Source organism: Melospiza georgiana, chromosome 8 (genome assembly GCF_028018845.1).
Source record: "Melospiza georgiana isolate bMelGeo1 chromosome 8, bMelGeo1.pri, whole genome shotgun sequence".
NCBI classification, from domain to species: Eukaryota; Metazoa; Chordata; class Aves; order Passeriformes; family Passerellidae; genus Melospiza; species Melospiza georgiana.
The window spans coordinates 17,767,840-17,785,326 of NC_080437.1; the positions used below are offsets into that span (position 1 = coordinate 17,767,840).

Genomic DNA, 17,487 nt, shown 5'->3' on the forward strand with positions numbered 1-17,487 from the left:
CTGCCTGGAGAGCTCTGCTGTACTGTTTTCAGCCAGGACTTCAGAAAGCCAAGAGGGATGCTGCCCAGCTGCTGGGACTGACAACACCACACTGAACCACCCCTGATGTTCAAAAAGGCAAGGCTTTTTTCTCATGTAAAAGAAACAAGTTAAAAATTAAGAAAAGCTGTTGTATGCTAACAGCAATGTCAAATTAGCCTTGATCCAAGACCTTTGAAGACTCCTAATTGCCTGTTGTCACATTAAAGCTTAAGAGTAGCTCTAAGTTAGATATTTTCCCCCTGAATTTCAGACCACCTAGGCCCCCTTTTTTTTTTTTTCCAGTTGATAGGAAGTTTCCATGTTCTCATTCACCAGAAAAATGCCACCCACCTACCCTTTTCTGTTTCTAGGGCAATAAAGGCAAGTTCATGCACAGCATCATTAGCAAGGCCCATTTGTGTAGTGCTTTGGCATCCTTGCATTCCAGTCCTGCCACACCAGCACAGCTGTACCTTACCTAGTGACTTAGGGACAAGTGGGCAAGTCCCAGCTCCTCAGCAGAGTCAAAATAACTGCTCTGCATCTCCAGAGAAGCAGCTGCAGGATCTGCATTGAGTGAGCTTTGGTGTACTTCTGCTCAGTGTTGGAATGGAGCCTAGGTCACTACTTTTGAAAGCAGTGGCTTTCAAAAGTTTCTGTTTCATTAACAGAAATGTCAGCACCACCCAGCAGCAATCCTGCCTCAGTCTGCAGCCCAGGCCTTGACAAGGTCTCCAGTTTGTCTATGGCAGACAAGTAACACCAAACACAGAAGAATTCCAGAGTGAGATGAATTCAGAGCATTTGGAAAGCTTGCACAGCCACTGGGGTAGTTTTTGCCTTGCAAATAAATTCTTACAGCTAGGGTCTCCAGGGGAAGGGGTCCACCAAACAAATTGGTTTGACAGTCACTTTATTGCAATCTATTGATTTCATGCATGGCTGACACCTTCCTTTGCCACAGCACAGAAACCACAAGCACCACACACAGAGCTGTCCCAGTTGCCACAGCAGCAAATCCCAGAGCCCAGGGGGCTGCAGCATGCACAGCTGCTCCTGTGGGGAGAGACACCCCAATGAATGCTCCCAGTGAGCATAGGGATGCCCGAGGGGCTCAGCCTTTCTGCAGAAAAGCCTTAGACCAGGCCCCTTCCCCTGCCCTGCTGCCACACTTACCAAGGCCATCCTTGGCTGCATCCTGTCTTAGCTCATGCTGGAGGAAAATCACAGGGCCTTTGCTGGAGACATGGGAAGGACCTTCCTGAAAAGGAGGCTCTGCACTCCTTTTACCCCCTACAGAGCAATATGAAGGTTGTAGGTAAGAAGAGGTAGAGCCCTGAAGGTCAGCTTCCCAACACACGGAAAGTGCTGAAGCCACAGTTTCCATGTGAGCCCACATAGAGCTAAGAGCCCATGAAGACCTCTGTCTTTTTGGCATAAGAAGAGCCCTTAGTCAGTGGAAAGGAGCAGGAAATGCTTTCTCAAGCTGTCCATGCCTTAAGGGAATTCCTCCATGGGCTACATGACTCCTCCTCCCCAGCTTGGAGACTAGGCTCTTGCTGCCCCTTGGCAAGGGAGCAGAAGGCCAGGACACTTACTGACTCTGGAAGGACAAGAGGGGATGCAGGACTCCTTTACAGACTGGTGGCACACGTAAGCACTGCAGTGCAGGTACACCTAGAGAGAAATGGAACACAGCCTGAAATCCCTCAGGCACTGTCTGGGGCCTGGTGATATCCTAGTGCGCTGCACTGACCCCAGCCAGCAGCTAAGCACCCACACAGCTGCGTACTCACTCCCCATACTCTGCCCCAGCAGGGCAGAAAAAGAATAGGAAGAGCAAAAGCAAGAAAACCTGTAGCTGGAGAGAAAAGACAGTTAAAGAAGTGAAGGAGAGGAGGAGAGGGAAGAAAAGACCTAAAGCACAAGTGATGTAAAAGCAAGTCACCTGCTCTCCTCCTACAGGCAGGTCAGTGCCCAGGCAGTTGGGGCATCAGCTGTCCTGGAAAATGAAATACCCCAGAGTTTACACCGCTGAGCATAAAATCATGCAGCATGGAATAATCCTTTGGCCACTTTGAGTCAGCTCTGCTGCCTCCCAGGTTCTAGCCTGTCCCATGCCTACTCACTTGGGCTTGAGAGACGGCAGAATGAAGAGAAAGTCTTGGTGTTCTGCAAGTGCCATTCAGCAGTCAGCAAGAACATCTGCTTTCAACACTGTTTTAGGGACAAATTCAAAGCCACAGCACCATATGGGCTGCTAAGAGGAGAGGTAGCTCCATACCATGGGCCCGGTCCTTACCGGGGAAAGCAGGAAGGTCTGTTCGGCTTGTTTCACACCCAGCCTGTAGCCGTGGAGCCCTCTGCTGTCCGCTCCGAGGCAGCTTTGAAAGCTTTACACCGCACACTTTCAAGCTCGGGCCAATCTGGCCTTACAGTGCTTCTCCCTGACACCTGGAGGGGCTCAACGAGATTCAGAGCCCAGATGCTTAAAAATGTACTCAAAGTTTATTTCCAAGTAATTTTGGGCAAGAAATGTAGTTTGGAGAATATTGATTAGTGTAGCTAGAGCACACACCCTAAGCTAATTCACCAGACAACACTTGCTTAGGTACACTACTATCCTTCTAGTAGTCACATTTTCTGTCACACTCCAAAAGTGATGTCTCTTACCTCTATCACATTCACTTCAGGGAATGAGGTTTTTGGCATTAACCTCTCCCCTTCTATTTCAGCAGGGGATCTTCCTAGTCTTTGCCCCATTCCCCCAAGGAGACCAAGAGACTCATTGTCATGAAGTGGTTCTTATGTTCACACATTTTACTTCAGTATGAAACTAGGCAGGCAGGACAGGATCTTACCAGTCCAGAGAGTTTCTCATGGGAAGTAGAGTACATAAAGGTGAATGTGTAGAGAGTGAAACGCTGATAATGAGAGGGCAAAAGTAGTCCTGAGGTGAAACTTGGAGGCATCAGCTGTGTCTGATAGTTGTCACCTGCATAAGGGCATCTGAGGAGGAAAGGTAAGCAGTGAAAAAGAGCAAGATTTCCCTCGATCCAAAGTTTTTACAAGTCACTTACCCATCCACCAAAATTGGCCACTGCTGCTGTTGCTGGGGGTTGGTGCTTGGTGTGGCCCAGCAGTGGTGCAGAACTAAAATCAGGTCTGGGTCTGTCCTCTGAAGGATCTTGACCTCTGCATAAACAGGATCTCTCAGAGTCTTCACAACAGGATAGTCACTGTCAATATAGTAGGAAGTATAGCTTCCATCTGGGACAGAAGAAACCCAAGAGCCATTTAAGAGCAGCAAGAAGCAGGAATAGGCATCCTTTAGAGCCATATCAGTAAATTCCCACCATGGCAGGGAAGCAGGGCTGGGTTAACCCATCAATACTCCACTGTTACACATCAGAGACCAGAGCCCTGCTCCGAGAGCCTTGAGCAGGTCCTGCAAACCTGTCCTACCTGAGGCAACATGCAGCTCCAAAGACAGAGGACCTGGCCGAGACACAGCCACAATGTGAAGACCTGAGCACTCAAGGGAATGGAGCTCCCACTGATGAAATAAGTACATCGGACATATAGCCTGGTGGGAAAGGAAAGCTCCAAATCAGGCAAATAAGAAAAGCCACTCTGATATCCCCTTTCTCCAATATAGCAACCTATCATCTACTTTAATTACTTATATCCCCTTTCTTCTGTCACTTCCTTTTAACAAATACTTGAAATTCTCTTTAGTGTTTAGATTTGAGAATCTGCAGATTGTCACTGATCAATTCCAGCTTTATTCCTAATAATTAGAGATACACTGGTCTTTAACCTACTCCAGGGCCCTCATGTGAAATCAGAGGTTGTGACAAGCAGGAATTTCTCTAGCGACATTTAACCCAGGGACACCCAGCAACATCAGCCCCAGGGTAATACCTGAAAATGCTATCCCTAGTGACAGAGCCAAGGCTCCCAGTCTTCACATCCCTGCTTGCCCACCAACTCATTCTCATATATGGCCTGGTCTGCATTCATCAGGAATGACAGACAGGCACCATCACTGTGGTAAAGTCAGGCTGGATCAGCATGAGGCTGGAGAACAGCATTTGGCCTGTGGAAGTCTGTAGAATGACCATTGAGCAGCCAAAGCCATGGCAGGCTGTTCCAGGTCTTCCAGCCTAGCAACAGCTGCAGCTCTTACCTGAAAAGTAGTGCCACAGGCAGAAAGTGGAAACTGGTACACAACAAAGGCATTGTTTGTTAGGACAGGGACACAGCCAGTACTGTGTCCACTGGCCAGTTGCACTGAGCCCAGGGCAACAGGTGGCAGGGTGACATCCTGAGAAACAGCAATGGAAAACTGGCCATCTGGTGTGCAATGAGCTGTCACTCAGAGAAAAAGATAGAATCATTCTTGAGCTCAAAGATAAGAGAGATGGGAAGGACGCCCTAACATCACAACCAAGACAAGACCAGCAAGTCCTGCATGATGTCCTGCCTTTAACCCACAAAACAAGTGCTAAGTATGGCAAGACAAGTGCAGCCAGTTCCAACAACACCACCGATGCTGGGCATAAAACCAGGTGTGTTGCAATAGAGTGGAAAATGCTGGACACTTGACTGGGACATGATATTCTTGGCAGCCAAAAACATAGCCCTGAGCCACCTGCAGGAGTGGTACACACCAAGTGCTGGCTTGCCCTGCCAGTAAAATGAGAAATCCTGTTTTGCGGCAGCTCAGGAGGGAGGGAGAACAGGTGCTCAGGCTTACCTGTGTTACCAAAGTAGCAAGGCTTCATCCTGTCTCTGGGGTCATAGCAGCAGCCTCGTGCTTCACAGTCTCCCTGGCTGATAGGCAGGGAGGCACACAGCAGCCAGTCCTGGCTGGGAACAGCCAGACAGACACTGCTGCTTGGAGCATCCAGGGCTGGAAAAAACAGCAGGTCTTTGCAGATAAAGCACAAGAGCAGGGGGACAAAGACATGAAGGACACTGGTTGAAGGAGTCCTGGTGATTCTGCATACAAATCAAGGGAAGTGAGAGCTAGGTGAGGGTCAGACACATGGCCTGGATCTGGCATGGAAGCCTGCTCAGGAGGGACCTGCATTTCCATGGAGCAGAGACTCCCCGAGGCCATGTACAGGAAACTGGACCTACATTGGATCTGTCAAGATAAAGCTTTCTAGATGGACTCGTGGTAATTAAGGAAATCATTGTACCTAGTCTCTAGTTAATTCATTGACCTTGCTGAACTCATGTAGCCAGAACATGGCTGGGAGAATGATGTACATATTCACCTGCTGACCCTGCAGAGAGGCAAGAGTCCACAGCAAGTTTGTGGCTCCTATGTCCAAACCTTTTTTCATGGAGATTTCTGCACAGCAGTAAGTCCCCTTTCCTAGCCCCCAAATTGACTAGGAGCCATCTGAAAGGAATGGTACTGATTCTGACAGGTGCTTGTATCTTATCAGGAAGGTCCATAGGGCACCTGAGCAGAGTCTCTTCATGAAGAACCTTTTGCCCAGCAGCATCTATTCCTTCAAGCCCAACCAGTATGAGGTAATTGTGATCCTAGGGAAAAGCCATACCAGCCAGGACAGCCAGAGAAGCAGTAGTTACAGTCCCAGGAGAATCCCTAAGGCCACTCACCCACTCAAAGACATAACAGCCTGCATAAGAGACCGATATTTTCCTGGAGCCTTCTGGAGTCCCAGATACCAAGAGCCCACAGCCAGAGTCATTCTGTAGAGCATGTGCCTTCCCTTCAGTATCTAGGGAAAGGGGACACAGCAGCAGGGGCTTCAGAGTCCCACATTGCAGATTAGACCCACTACAAGCCTACCTTTCTGTAGGAAACAGGGACCTAGAAAATATTAGGGTCTGGAACAGCAGTGAGAGAATCCAGCAGCCAAGACATCTAGATCCAGGCACAGCACTTCACCAAGTCCTTGACAGCTGTGTGATATAAACAGCCCCCAGATTATGCAAGATGCACAGAACTTCAGTGAAGTTCAACAGCACTGCACATCAAAACCTGTTCCTTTCCTCTCCTTCCATGCACCTCTGCATTTGGGCAAAGATATGGCTAAAAATGCCTCTTGATATTGCCTCACCCAATGTAGTCAGTACAAATGAAGCATTCCCTTCCCAGCCTGGTGGTAAGGTGAGCTGTAAACTTTTCTGGCCACAAGTCAGCAGGGTAGGATCAGAAAAAACACTGATAGCAGCCCCCAGAACCAAAGCCAGGGGGCCAAGAAACACCCAGAAGAGCATAACTCCTGATGCAGCCCAAGACCACCCTTCAACAACCATCCTGCTCTCTTGCTAGGCTCTTAGCCTAGTCCTTTTAAATTGTGAAGCCAGCTGAGACCAGAAATCCCTGAAGTGCCCAGGTGGACCCAGCCAGCAGTTTAACACCTTCCATTGCCCTCACCTGAACTCAGCAGAGTCTGCTGGTGCTCTTTGAAGAAAACCAAAGGGCAAGAATTGAACTAAGGTCAAGAGACAGGTCTGTATTCATACTGTAGAGCCCCAGGAGGGTCTTCAAAGCTTCTTTCCTACCCTGAGTTCTTCCCACAGCTGAGACACACAGGAAATCTGGTTGCTTCTCCCCATGCACCCTATTGCTGCTCTAATTGCTCAATACATGGCATGAGTGCAAGAAACAGTGACAATGCTCTTTTATTCTTTTAAAGATCATACGGGTTCAAATGCCAGACATAGGGTGCTGACACAAACGCACAGAAAGAGCCCTCCACTTAAAATCTGTGAGAAATCATGGAGCTCAGAAGGCCTTGCACACTTAAACAGTGGTGATTCCCCATAAGCACTCTTGGCTGTGGACTTACAGCCCTGTTTGCAGTGTGTTTGTGTGGGGATAGTTGCAGGACTGGTTCAGACCTGGTTGGTAAGTGGCAGGATGCTCTCTGGGATCCCTACCCCCAAAAAGTGGCAGGTGGCCCCTGAGATGGGCTTGAAACACAGGCAAGGGGAGCTTTTGTTATCCCAGAGAAAACTGCCTGCCAGCAGCCATTGCCTGCCTGTAAGTGCAAGGTGTCATGGAGAGTCTCCTCCCCAGCCACACATCAGGCAGCCACACTAAGCAAATGCCTCATAGTCCATCTTTCCATGCATGTTTCTGCATTCATACCATGAAACTGTAAATGTCTTTACACTTCTGCCTTTTAGCAGATTCTCCAGCTCCTGGATGTCTGCACAGCACCGTACAGCCTCAGTACCCTGGCCCCAGCCAGCCCTCACCACAGGCAAGGTGGGTGGGCAACAGCTGAGTCTGAGGGAGGCATTTCCTTTGCCCTTCCACCTCAGCCCACAGCCCATCTTTGCTGCACAGCTGTGCAAGATGCCATGATCCCAGCTGGTCAAGAAGGTCACTGTGCCTACCTCTGCCAGGATGGCTGCTCCACAAAGTGTAAGACCTTGCCAGCAGCTGTGCACAACAGGAGATGGAGGCAATGGGTCTTGGCATCTTGCCTGCATAGCTGAGGCTTGAGCAGCCCTCATGAACCAACTGTGCTCCCTACAGTGCCTGCCAGGGCACCAGGCAGCAACTGAGGAGAGACACCAGGGAAAACATTTGGACTTTGGCAAGGAGGGAGGCTTCATCTCTTTAGAAGCCTGTATGAACTGTGTATGCCCCAACCACATCATCACTGAATGACAGCCAAGTGCTTCTTTTGGCTGCATTACCTGCTGATAACTGGGTAAAAATCAGTAAAGTACTGGAGCTATAGGGAAGTACTTTTATTATACATTAACCCATCAATACTTTACTTCTGATAATAAAAAAAAAAATGTCTACATGGACTTGAAGAATAATTCTACATGAAAGAACCCCAGAAGTGCTGTAGATCTGCCAAGGAGTACCTATGCTGAGAACAGTTTCAGGCAACTGCCCTTTCCTAGTTCCTACACAGACACCAAATAGCTGTGTTTGATCTTGTAGAGATGGAAGGCTCTTCAGAGGAGCCTGAACTTCAGGGAAATTAAATGCTTTGTTTGAAAGAAGTTGTTATGGAAAATGGAAAGTGGAAACCAGCCTAGCTGAAATGAAACAAGCAGGTCTCTCTTCCTCAGAAATCTTTTCCTCACCCATTTGATCATGCTCATGCATTCCAGTGACCCAGTTTTAAGCACCAGGTTAGACAGCAGCCAAGACCACCACAGACAGGAAGGACATGCAGAGGATGAAGGTAGGTGAAGAAAACCTCTCTGTGGACCACTAGTCTGATCAATGAGTGCCATGGGAAACAGGGAACTTTGTAGACAAGGTGGTACGGTCATGAACGCTGCTAGCTGGCAGCTACCTCATGTCAAAGTGCAAACTCTCATGAACTTTACATTCATTAGATGAAAGTCCATGAACCTACATGAACTTCCATAAACTGCCCTGTCAGCATCTGAGCTGATGCAGGAATTCTGCCCAGCAACTAGCCAAAAGTTGTTGGCACTTTGGTTTTTCCACCAAAGCTCTCGAAGAAGTAAAATAAGATTTAAAATGAACAACTAGAAAATTGTTGCACCCATCCAAGAGAACAAGGATGACTTAGAACTCCCTTCTGTAGAGAAGGTACAAAAACTTTTGCAAGGGATAGAGATCTTCACTAGCTCCTCTGAGTGGAAGGGAAACTCACCTTAACACACTGCTGTGCAGTAAACACAGTATGCCTCAACGAAGCACTCAGCTCAGCCACGCCTCTTGCTAATTCCCACCAAGTCCCACATCTCCTATCCTTGCAACACCTTTTAATCAGTTTTGCCTGCAAATGTGTCACAGTTCAGGAGAGACAGAGGGTTAAGGACAGACTGAACAACATGAGCACAGCCCTGAGGGTTTTCTACCAGCCCCTGCCATTGCTCTTGGGACCCCCCTGGTACGCAGGCCATGGGCAATCTTGGGCAGGAAGCCTCCAGCTCTTTTTTAAGCCCTTGCAACACAGTCGACATGCTCTGCTGTCTCCCAGAGCACCTAGGGAACTTCCAGAGCACTAGTTCCTCATAGTGGAGTTAGACATCAAAAAAACAAGAACCTGTGCATGCCAGCTTCCAGCTGTAGGTTGGGTGAGCTGCTTTGGTAAGTGCAAGGACAAGTTGCCAGGTTGCAATGGCCTATACCCAGCCTCAGACAAGTACATCTCTGTCCCAGTTTTGGAAGCCATTTCCCAGAGACTCTCTCAAGTTCTGGGTTTCTCTCTTCTCTCTACTTTTCTCTTTTTTTCCTCTAGGAGCCCTTGAGGAGGTCAGAGTCTCAAGGTTTTGTCCCCTTTTCTTACATGTTCATTTAATCTCACCCAGCAAGTCCTTTCTTGTCTGTTGTCATGTCTGGAGACCTTTCTAGCCTTGCTGGATAGATATTTTATACTCTCCTCTCTTGTGAGGCCAGACTCACATGAGTCATGGAGAGAGACTGGGGCTATTGCTGAGCAATTGCTGAGGAAAACACAGTGGCTTGTCCTTTAGCAAATAACATACAGTATGAAGTTTACTAATAACATCAGGAAGATTTCAGGAACAATGAAGGATGGCTCACAGCACTGACGGCTTGCACAATCAATACGGAAGAACAGAAGACCCAAATGTCACTGAACTACTCGGAAGATGTTCTTGTGACAGTGAATATCTGTGAGTGCCTCAGAAGGACATTGTCCCCCTACCATGATTTCTTTAACAATTAAGTCTAGATAAAAGAAAACAAGTTTTGTGAGCACATTACAGATTTCCTAATCTCTGTTGGCTTCTGCAGTTGTTTGAGATAAGGTGTGACTTAAAAGAATAATTAATACCAATAAAAGTCTTAGTTTCATAACACAGGGCAATCTGACAAATGATTGACTAGTAAACATTGACTGACTCAATCATGTGACCCAAAACCTGCTCTTGAACTAACATAGACCTTTGGGATATAAACTCAGATTCTGACAGCCAGAGTCACTCCCTCCTGAGCCACAGACGAAAATGGAGCTCCTGGGAGGAGCCACTGTTGTCATCCTGGTTTGCATTGCCTGCCTGCTCTCCTTTGCAGCATGGAAAGGGAGGTCTGGGAAGGGGAAGATGCCTCCAGGACCAGCTCCCCTTCCCATTCTAGGCAACCTGCTGCAGGTGAAACCAAGTAACTTGGCCAAAACCCTGCAGAAGGTAAGGCCACTTCTTTTTCTGTCATTCTGCTTTGGGTGAGAAATCTGTGGGACTTGTGTGTGGGGTCAGCCTGTGGCTATGGCTCAATGACTTGCAATTCCAGAGGAGCAGAAAAGTCATGGGGATTGCAGCTGCTTTCCCTCATTGCTGTTGCCATGTTGTTTAGGGCCTGATAGGTGGGACCCATCTGCATAGCCACATTTATCATGAGAGACCCAAATCTTGATGTTACCAATGTGTGAGGCTAACTGCCTGCTGTGGGAGGAAGCAGCAAGGAGATTTCCCCACTCTTCCTCACTATTTGCTCCATGGCCATGTTCTCTCTTGCATTTTTACAGCTCAGTGAAGAGTATGGACCCGTGTTCACAGTGCACCTGGGCTCTGACCCAGTGGTGGTGCTGCATGGATACGATGTGGTGAAAGAAGCCTTGGTCGATCGCGCAGACGAGTTTGCTTCCAGGGGACACATGCCAATTGGAGACAGGGCTAACAATGGATTAGGTATGTTTGCTGGCTGAGCTTCTGAAGGAGAAGGGAAGGGCTGAGCATGTGATCAGCAGATTAGAGCTGGAGTGTACCTTGCACGAGGGAAAACTGCATGGGGTGGGTGCAATCCACCTGGAGAGGGGAAGCCAGAGAAGGCTACTGCCACTCAGAGGGTGGGAGGTGGCAGAGAAGGGGAGCCAGATTGCTCTCAAAGATGGGCAGGGAAATGGCAAGGGGCAGCAGCCTGCAGCTGCAGCAAGGGAAATTGTGTATGGGTGAGTATGAATTATTCACGAGGATGTTGGGCATGTAGTGGAGAAGACCAAAAGCAGGCAGTTGGACTACAGAACCTCTAAACCATAGTATGCTGTGACGCTGCCATGTCAGTGCTCTCCAGGGACAGGATTCACTGTCACCATGAGCCACTGTTCATCTCACAGCCAGCATGCCCAAGACATGTCTTTCCTCTTCTTTCTTCTTCTGCAGGGATTATTTTTAGCAACAATGAGCTATGGTTACAAGTCCGGCGGTTTTCTCTCACCACTCTGCGGAACTTTGGAATGGGGAAGAGGAGCATTGAAGAGAGGATACAGGAGGAATCTGACTACTTGCTTGAAGAGATCAACAAAACAAAGGGTACAATCCATTTTTAATATATCTTATGTTTGAAAAAATAGGCTCTATTAAGGGAGCTCACTTCTTTAGCATGGAATGAAGTTCCTATGGATTTGGTCCATGCACCAGCTACTCCTCTTTATGAAGCTGAAATAATTTTGTGATCATGTCCTGTTCTGTTTGGAGGACCCTTCTGTGTCACTCAGAGACTGATCTGATATTTCCACTAACAACCAGAGTTCAGATTACACACAGTAGCCATAAGTAGACAAACAACATTTCATGGGGTTTTTTTTAATAGTCTGTAATGTTTCTGAAATCACAGGAAGAGCTTTTGACCCAACCTTCATGCTGAGCTGTTCTGTCTCCAATGTCATATGCTCCATTGTCTTTGGGAAACGATATGATTATAAAGACAAGAAGTTCCTGGCTCTGATGGACAACATGAACAACATCTTTGAGATGATGAACTCCCGCTGGGGACAGGTACGTTCAGTAGGCATTTCACAGTGGCAACATTCTCCTAGGGGAGCAGGAGGCCTCCTTCCCAATGAAGTTCCATTTCAGTCTTCTAAGTAGGACCCCATCAATGAGAGCATTGATGGGGTCCTACTTCAGTGCAGAGGCTGCACTGAAGGCATTTCATTCAAGAGCAAGAAACTCCCTCACCAAAGCTGGAATTGGCTTTGCCAGCTACGTGCAATAGTTCCTAATAGCCCTGGACAACTTTCTTCTCCACTTCTAAGGTTACTACTACTACTACTACTATGCAAGTCCTGCCAGACTGCTCAGCCTCATAGTCCTTCTGCTTGGCTCAGTTGACAGGGTTGTGGCTTTTCTGGGCATTTGGTTAGTATCAAAGGATGGGGCAAATGTCATACAAGGGATCTTCCTGTTTCTTTCCTTCCAGCTCTACCAGATGTTCTCAAATATCATGGATTACCTGCCTGGCCCACACAACAATATATTTGGAGAATTTGATGCTCTAAAAGCCTTTGTAGCAGAGGAGGTAAAGCTGCACCAAGCCTCCCTAGATCCCAACTCCCCTCAGGATTTCATCGATTGTTTCCTCAGCAAAATGCAGGAGGTAAGGAGAAGATGGTGCCAGCTTGTCCCCAAACCTCAAACATACCTATGCTGAGTCCTTCCCTCTCATAAGTAACACAGACATGGGGATGACCCCTTCCAACTCAGCTGTGAAATAGGAAAACAGCAACAATACCCCACATACTGCCTCTGTTAGAGCTTATAGTTCTGGGTCTGCGTGCTCACCAGCCACCACTACTGTTTGGAGAGGGAGAGCTTCCTCTGCTTTCACCAAAACACAGGGACTTTTTCAGTCTGGTCTTGCAATTCTTTCACTGGAAAGCATTAGACACAGCAAACAAGCAGTAGAGTGCCATTCAGTGCACAGCTTAAAAGGAGGCTAGTATTGAGTTTACTGCTAAAGGCTGCATTGCAATGCCCCAGATGGCTGCTGCCCCTTAGCAGAGACATGCCACAGCTCTAGGAGAAAAGGAAGGTCTGGGATGACATGTGAAAGGGCCACTTTCTCTCATCTCAGCCAGAGGAAAAACAAAGCCTTTTCCTTAGGAGAAAGATCGTCCCAATTCCAGTTTCCACATGAAGAACCTGATAACAAGTGCTTTCGACTTGTTCATTGCTGGAACTGAGACAACAAGCACCACTGTACGATATGGGCTTCTGCTTCTTCTCAAATATCCAAAGATACAAGGTACCAGTTTGTGACCTCTTCCTCTCTAGCTGTTCCCCTGGGCTGGGCACATGACTAACACCACATCCTCCTCCCAGATTTTCCCTTCATATCTCTCTCTCTCTTTTTCTCTCTGGGACCTGACTGGGTCCACATTTTTATTTAGCCAAATCAATACAAGTTTCTTTGCATGGGCAGAAGTGTTAGCTGTGTTCCAGTCAACATCAAAATCAACTTAATGCTCCTGCCATCTGAGATTTGTTACTAGTTTACAGCAACCTATTTAGATGGGTTTGGTTTTATTTACCCATTTGATGATTTGTGCTTCTCATGACAGAGAAAATTCAAGAAGAGATTGACCAGGTAGTAGGACGATCAAGAAAACCCTGTGTGGCTGACCGGTCCCAGATGCCCTACACAGATGCCGTGGTCCATGAAATCCAGCGCTTCATCTCTCTTATCCCCCTGGCTCTCCCTCACACTGTGACCAAAGATACCAGCTTCAGAGACTACGTCATTCCTAAGGTGAGCTCCCTCCAGTTCAGCAGTTCTTAGGCTGTCAGTTACAAGCCACAAGTTAGAACTGTTGTGGCATGATTTTGTTTTCACCCAGTCCATTGTGAGTGTTTTATCCTCAGGCAGCTGGAGCTGACTTGCACTCCCTTCTTGATGCTCTGTGGGCCAACACTAAAACAGTAGCTCTGACCAACACTTTTGTTCCCTTGCTCTGAAGCTTTACATATTTGCAGAAGCGCATTAGGTTCACAAACTAGAGCGGTGATTCTGCACACAAAAGACTCCTCACACAAAGTTGAGGAGCAGCTCACCACCATCCAGGACAGCTTGGGCACATGCTTGGGAGCAAAGTCAGTTGCTGGTTATTGAGCACAGAAAGATTTTGAGCCACAAAATACTGTAGGTGATATTTGCATTGAATGGAACAAGCCAAACCTGTTGGTTCTGTTCTAGCACACTTCCTGAGGCAGTCTCTGCTGGCCACTGCCAGAGGCAGGCTGGTGGGCCAGAGAAGCCCGTGGCTTGGCCTGGCTCACTGCAGCAGTGCTTGTTGCTCTTCTGGGTGACTGTGGGCAGCTGGGAAACAACAGTACATGGGCTGCTGGTGGAGTGATTTCCAGCTCTCTGTGCAAAATCATCAGGCAGGACCCAGAGAACTGCTTAGCCATCAGCAGAGAACTCTTGTGTCATCGCTGCTGAATACTCCAGCCCCTGTCAACGGCTGGCCAGGAAGTGGGAAGTAGAGGATTGTGGCAGGAGAAATTTGTGAGGACGGGGGAATTCCACAGGAACTTCTTTTCCACAACCTTGTGTGCTTTTGATATTTTGGACTCGTAGAATAGAAAGGTCATGGTGCATCTACAAAGTCATTATTGTGAAACACCATGAAAGAGAAGAATTAGGTAGGGTGTCCCCTGATGACCAGCACAAGGTCAGAATGAATACCCTGGAGAATTCAGGGAGAATTCAGGAAGAGCAGCCAACAACTGCTGTGACATTCAGCAGGGTCTCCCTAAATCTGTCTCCTCTAAAGAAGGGTCTCTAAAGAGAAACCAAAGGCACATGTAGGGTTATACAGGAATGCACAGTCTCAACTTGGCAGGCTGTCAGATTAAGTAACCTCATTTGCCAGCCTTTCATGTTCTGCTCCTCTTGTGTTACTCCAGGGCACTACAATTTTTCCAGTTCTCACTTCTGTCCTCCATGACAGTAAAGCGTTTCCAAACCCACATGAGTTCAATCCTGAACATTTCTTGAATAAGAATGGCAGCTTTAAGAAGAGTGAATTCTTCATGCCCTTCTCAGCAGGTAAGGCACAGGTTTGCTCTTTTCCTCTCTCTGTCAGCCTCCTTCTCTGGTGATAACCCTGTCTTTCCCTGCTGTTCTTCCTTCACACACCCATCCAAACTGTCAGGGGTCTTTTGCCAACAAATTCTTCTCTTGAAAATGTCCACGGTAACTTTGACAGCTGTCTCACTGCTATGACTGTGTGTAGTAAACAAAGCTGTGCAACACAGCTGCTAAGCACAAACTCTGGTCTACTCAGAAACTCCCATTGAGTTCTATTTGCTGCTTTCACTTTCAGGAAAACGAATATGCCCAGGAGAGGGCCTGGCACGAATGGAGATATTCTTACTCATAGCCACCATCTTGCAGAACTTTACTTTGAAGTCTGTTGTCAACCCCCAGGAGCTCAACATTACCCCGACTCTGAGTGGGACAGGCAATGTACCTCCTGCCTACCAGCTCTGTGCTGTCCCCCGCTGAAAAGCACTGAACCACTCTCCAGTGTCCTAAAACTGGCTATTCCTTTACATGTTCTTTACTAAAATCAACAGCAGGAGCACTGGCCTACCTTTCCCAAGCCTTCAGGAAGGCAGTCCAAACACAAGGCACAGAGCAGAGACCTCTGAAGCCTCCCAGAACTCCACCACGCAGGAGGCCCTGGGTGACATTGCAGCCTCTTGCACAGATGCCCTGTCACAGGATCACTGAGTGCAGTGGCTGCATCAAACAGCCACTGTTGGTTTTCTCACCAGCACAGCTCCCCTGGCTCTCCCACAGCATGTGTCCCTCCAAGACCTGGCTTTGCAGATGGATAGTGCTGCATGTGTGTACGTTCATGATCCAATAAACAAACATCTGTTTATGACGATTTGAGCTGTTATTTAATTTGGGTTGGGGCAGTGCCCACATCGGCTGCTGCACTGCAGAGTAGGTCTGCAGAGCCTGTGGGCAGCACCCTGTGGGAAGGGCTGTCCCTCCTGGGCAAGGATCCTGCCTTTGTCACCCACTGTGCTCACTGCTGCTGCCTGCAGGGAGCTCCAGAGCAGCCACAGCACACCACAAGTCAGGAAGGCTCACGGTGCTGGAGGGGAAGGGTGTCCTGCAGCCTGTCTGCCTAATGAAAAGAACGCATTCATGCTTTTTGCAGCCTGTTGCAAGGAGGTCACTTACCTGAGCATTGGAGACTGTAACCAACTCTCTGGCACTTGTTTTCTACCATCAGTATCACTGCAGGGATTTAGATGCTCTTTATTAAAATGAATTCATTTAGGAAAAGGGTAGTGTCTCTTATTTCTGCCTCCAGCTACAATTTGGTGCCATTCTTTCAGTAAGAGGCCAGATGGTTTTAATAAAAATATTCCACCACAGATTACTTTCTCCTGGGCTTCTTTGTTCCTGTGGCCTTTGGTTGTGTCTGGATGTTCAGTTTGTTGTGTTTGTCTTGATCTTCATTTACATAGATACTTCTTGTCCCCTGCATCATGGTCATACAAAAGTCATAGTGGCAAAATATAATTTCTGTGCTTGGTTCTCACAAGGCACTCAGAGACCATGTGAATACTGCAGAGAAAACAGTGTGCAAGAATTCCCACTGTGGCAGAAGCTCTCTGGCCCCATTCCCACCTCCTTTTGGAAATGTTTAGAATTACTTTGATAGAGATATCACATTTGCCCTTAGCTCAGGTCCATCCCTCCTTGTCCCTCAAGTTTTTCCCATGAGGATGCAGCTCTATTGCTTGTCTACTCTAAAACAACGGCAAACCATTGCTGACTGCTCATCTGGGATTGCATCTAATGGACAGGTGTGCAAGCAGAAACAGCAGTCACGTATGAGACCCAGGCACGTGGGGAGGAGATTACCTTGAGGTTTCCATTAGTCTAAGGCTGCCTGCTTAACTTGTTTGGTCAGAACAAGTTAAAAACAGCTTACATCTGGAGATCTTGGAGGGGATGATTCATATTCATGTCCTTCCTGCCCACTGGTATGCTAATTCATCTGAGGCAACGAACAAAACTATGACAAACAACATCTTTCAACAATTCACCAACAACTGCATAAGAAGCACAGGGCAGTGAGAAAATGTTCTCTTCCTAAAGAGCTCCAGAACACAGAACGTGCTCAGGGGATAACCAATCACACAGAGGATAATATTTGGGATAATATTCAACATATCCTAAGCTGGATGCAATAGTGCTGTGTCATTTGGAACAATGACAGCATCCTCTTGACACCTGCTCACGAGAATGACCTTGCAGAGGTCTGCTTCATAATCTAGGGCACCAACCTCCTCTTTGCTCCAACTTCCCTAAGACCCAACAATAGCTCCAGGACAGAAAGGCTGAGGGCAGATGCTAAAATCCAAGCAGGTATTTGAAACCATCTCTTGCACGGTAAGGAAAGGCAGAGCTAATGAAGCAGTGAATTTGATTGCTGTGGTTGGGGCAGAGAACGGGAGGTTAAACACTCCCATGGAGCTTTCCAACCAATAGATAGGTGGTCCAGTGCCTCACCTCTCCTCCTTTCTGACCTCTCCCTGTTACTCCCATCCAAAGACCCAACTTCCACTCACCATTTCATACTTCTCCATGGAAAATCCCTGCATGCAGTAACAGCAGACTGCCCAATGTCAGGGTTAGTGCTCCTTTTAGGATAAACTTCTTTTCCTGCTAACACATGCAGGACCTGCAAAGTGGAAAAGATGGCATTT

At 47.6% G+C, this 17,487-nt stretch overlaps 2 protein-coding genes across 4 annotated transcripts; one reads left to right on the top strand and one right to left on the bottom strand.

The window, feature by feature from the left end:
- Positions 1–934: 934 nt before the first annotated feature.
- LOC131086592 (zona pellucida sperm-binding protein 4-like) lies at positions 935–6,321 on the bottom strand. The gene is given in 14 exon segments (XM_058029678.1): positions 935–1,077; positions 1,198–1,314; positions 1,620–1,698; positions 2,883–3,030; positions 3,102–3,291; positions 3,487–3,537; positions 3,540–3,607; positions 3,946–4,004; positions 4,006–4,029; positions 4,196–4,398; positions 4,781–4,942; positions 5,484–5,580; positions 5,659–5,780; positions 6,123–6,321. Coding segments are annotated over 14 exon segments (1,662 nt in total).
- A 3,640-nt stretch (positions 6,322–9,961) lies between these two features.
- LOC131086052 (cytochrome P450 2C19) lies at positions 9,962–15,624 on the top strand. Of its 3 annotated transcripts, none has more exons than XM_058028786.1 (9): positions 9,962–10,161; positions 10,500–10,662; positions 11,134–11,283; positions 11,588–11,757; positions 12,182–12,349; positions 12,856–12,997; positions 13,314–13,501; positions 14,659–14,800; positions 15,078–15,624. In XM_058028786.1, exons 1-9 carry the CDS (start codon positions 9,982–9,984, stop codon positions 15,257–15,259), a joined length of 1,485 nt encoding a protein of 494 aa, XP_057884769.1. In that variant the 5' UTR covers positions 9,962–9,981; the 3' UTR covers positions 15,260–15,624. The 3 variants fall into 3 exon arrangements, with proteins under 3 accessions (XP_057884769.1, XP_057884768.1, XP_057884770.1); XM_058028785.1 differs by having other exon boundaries at positions 11,588–11,748; positions 12,173–12,349; XM_058028787.1 differs by lacking the exon at positions 12,182–12,349 and having other exon boundaries at positions 11,588–11,748.
- Positions 15,625–17,487: the final 1,863 nt, after the last annotated feature.

What these genes read in the sequence shown, in the direction of transcription:
- LOC131086052 (XM_058028786.1), top strand. Translation starts at nt 9,982, where the DNA reads ATGGAGCTCCTGGGAGGAGCCACTGTTGTCATCCTGGTTTGCATTGCC. An exon ending in TCCTCAGCAAAATGCAGGAG is followed by an intron (nt 12,350 to 12,855) that starts GTAAGGAGAAGA and finishes CCTTTTCCTTAG; the next exon opens with GAGAAAGATCGTCCCAATTC. An exon ending in GAGACTACGTCATTCCTAAG is followed by an intron (nt 13,502 to 14,658) that starts GTGAGCTCCCTC and finishes GTGTTACTCCAG; the next exon opens with GGCACTACAATTTTTCCAGT.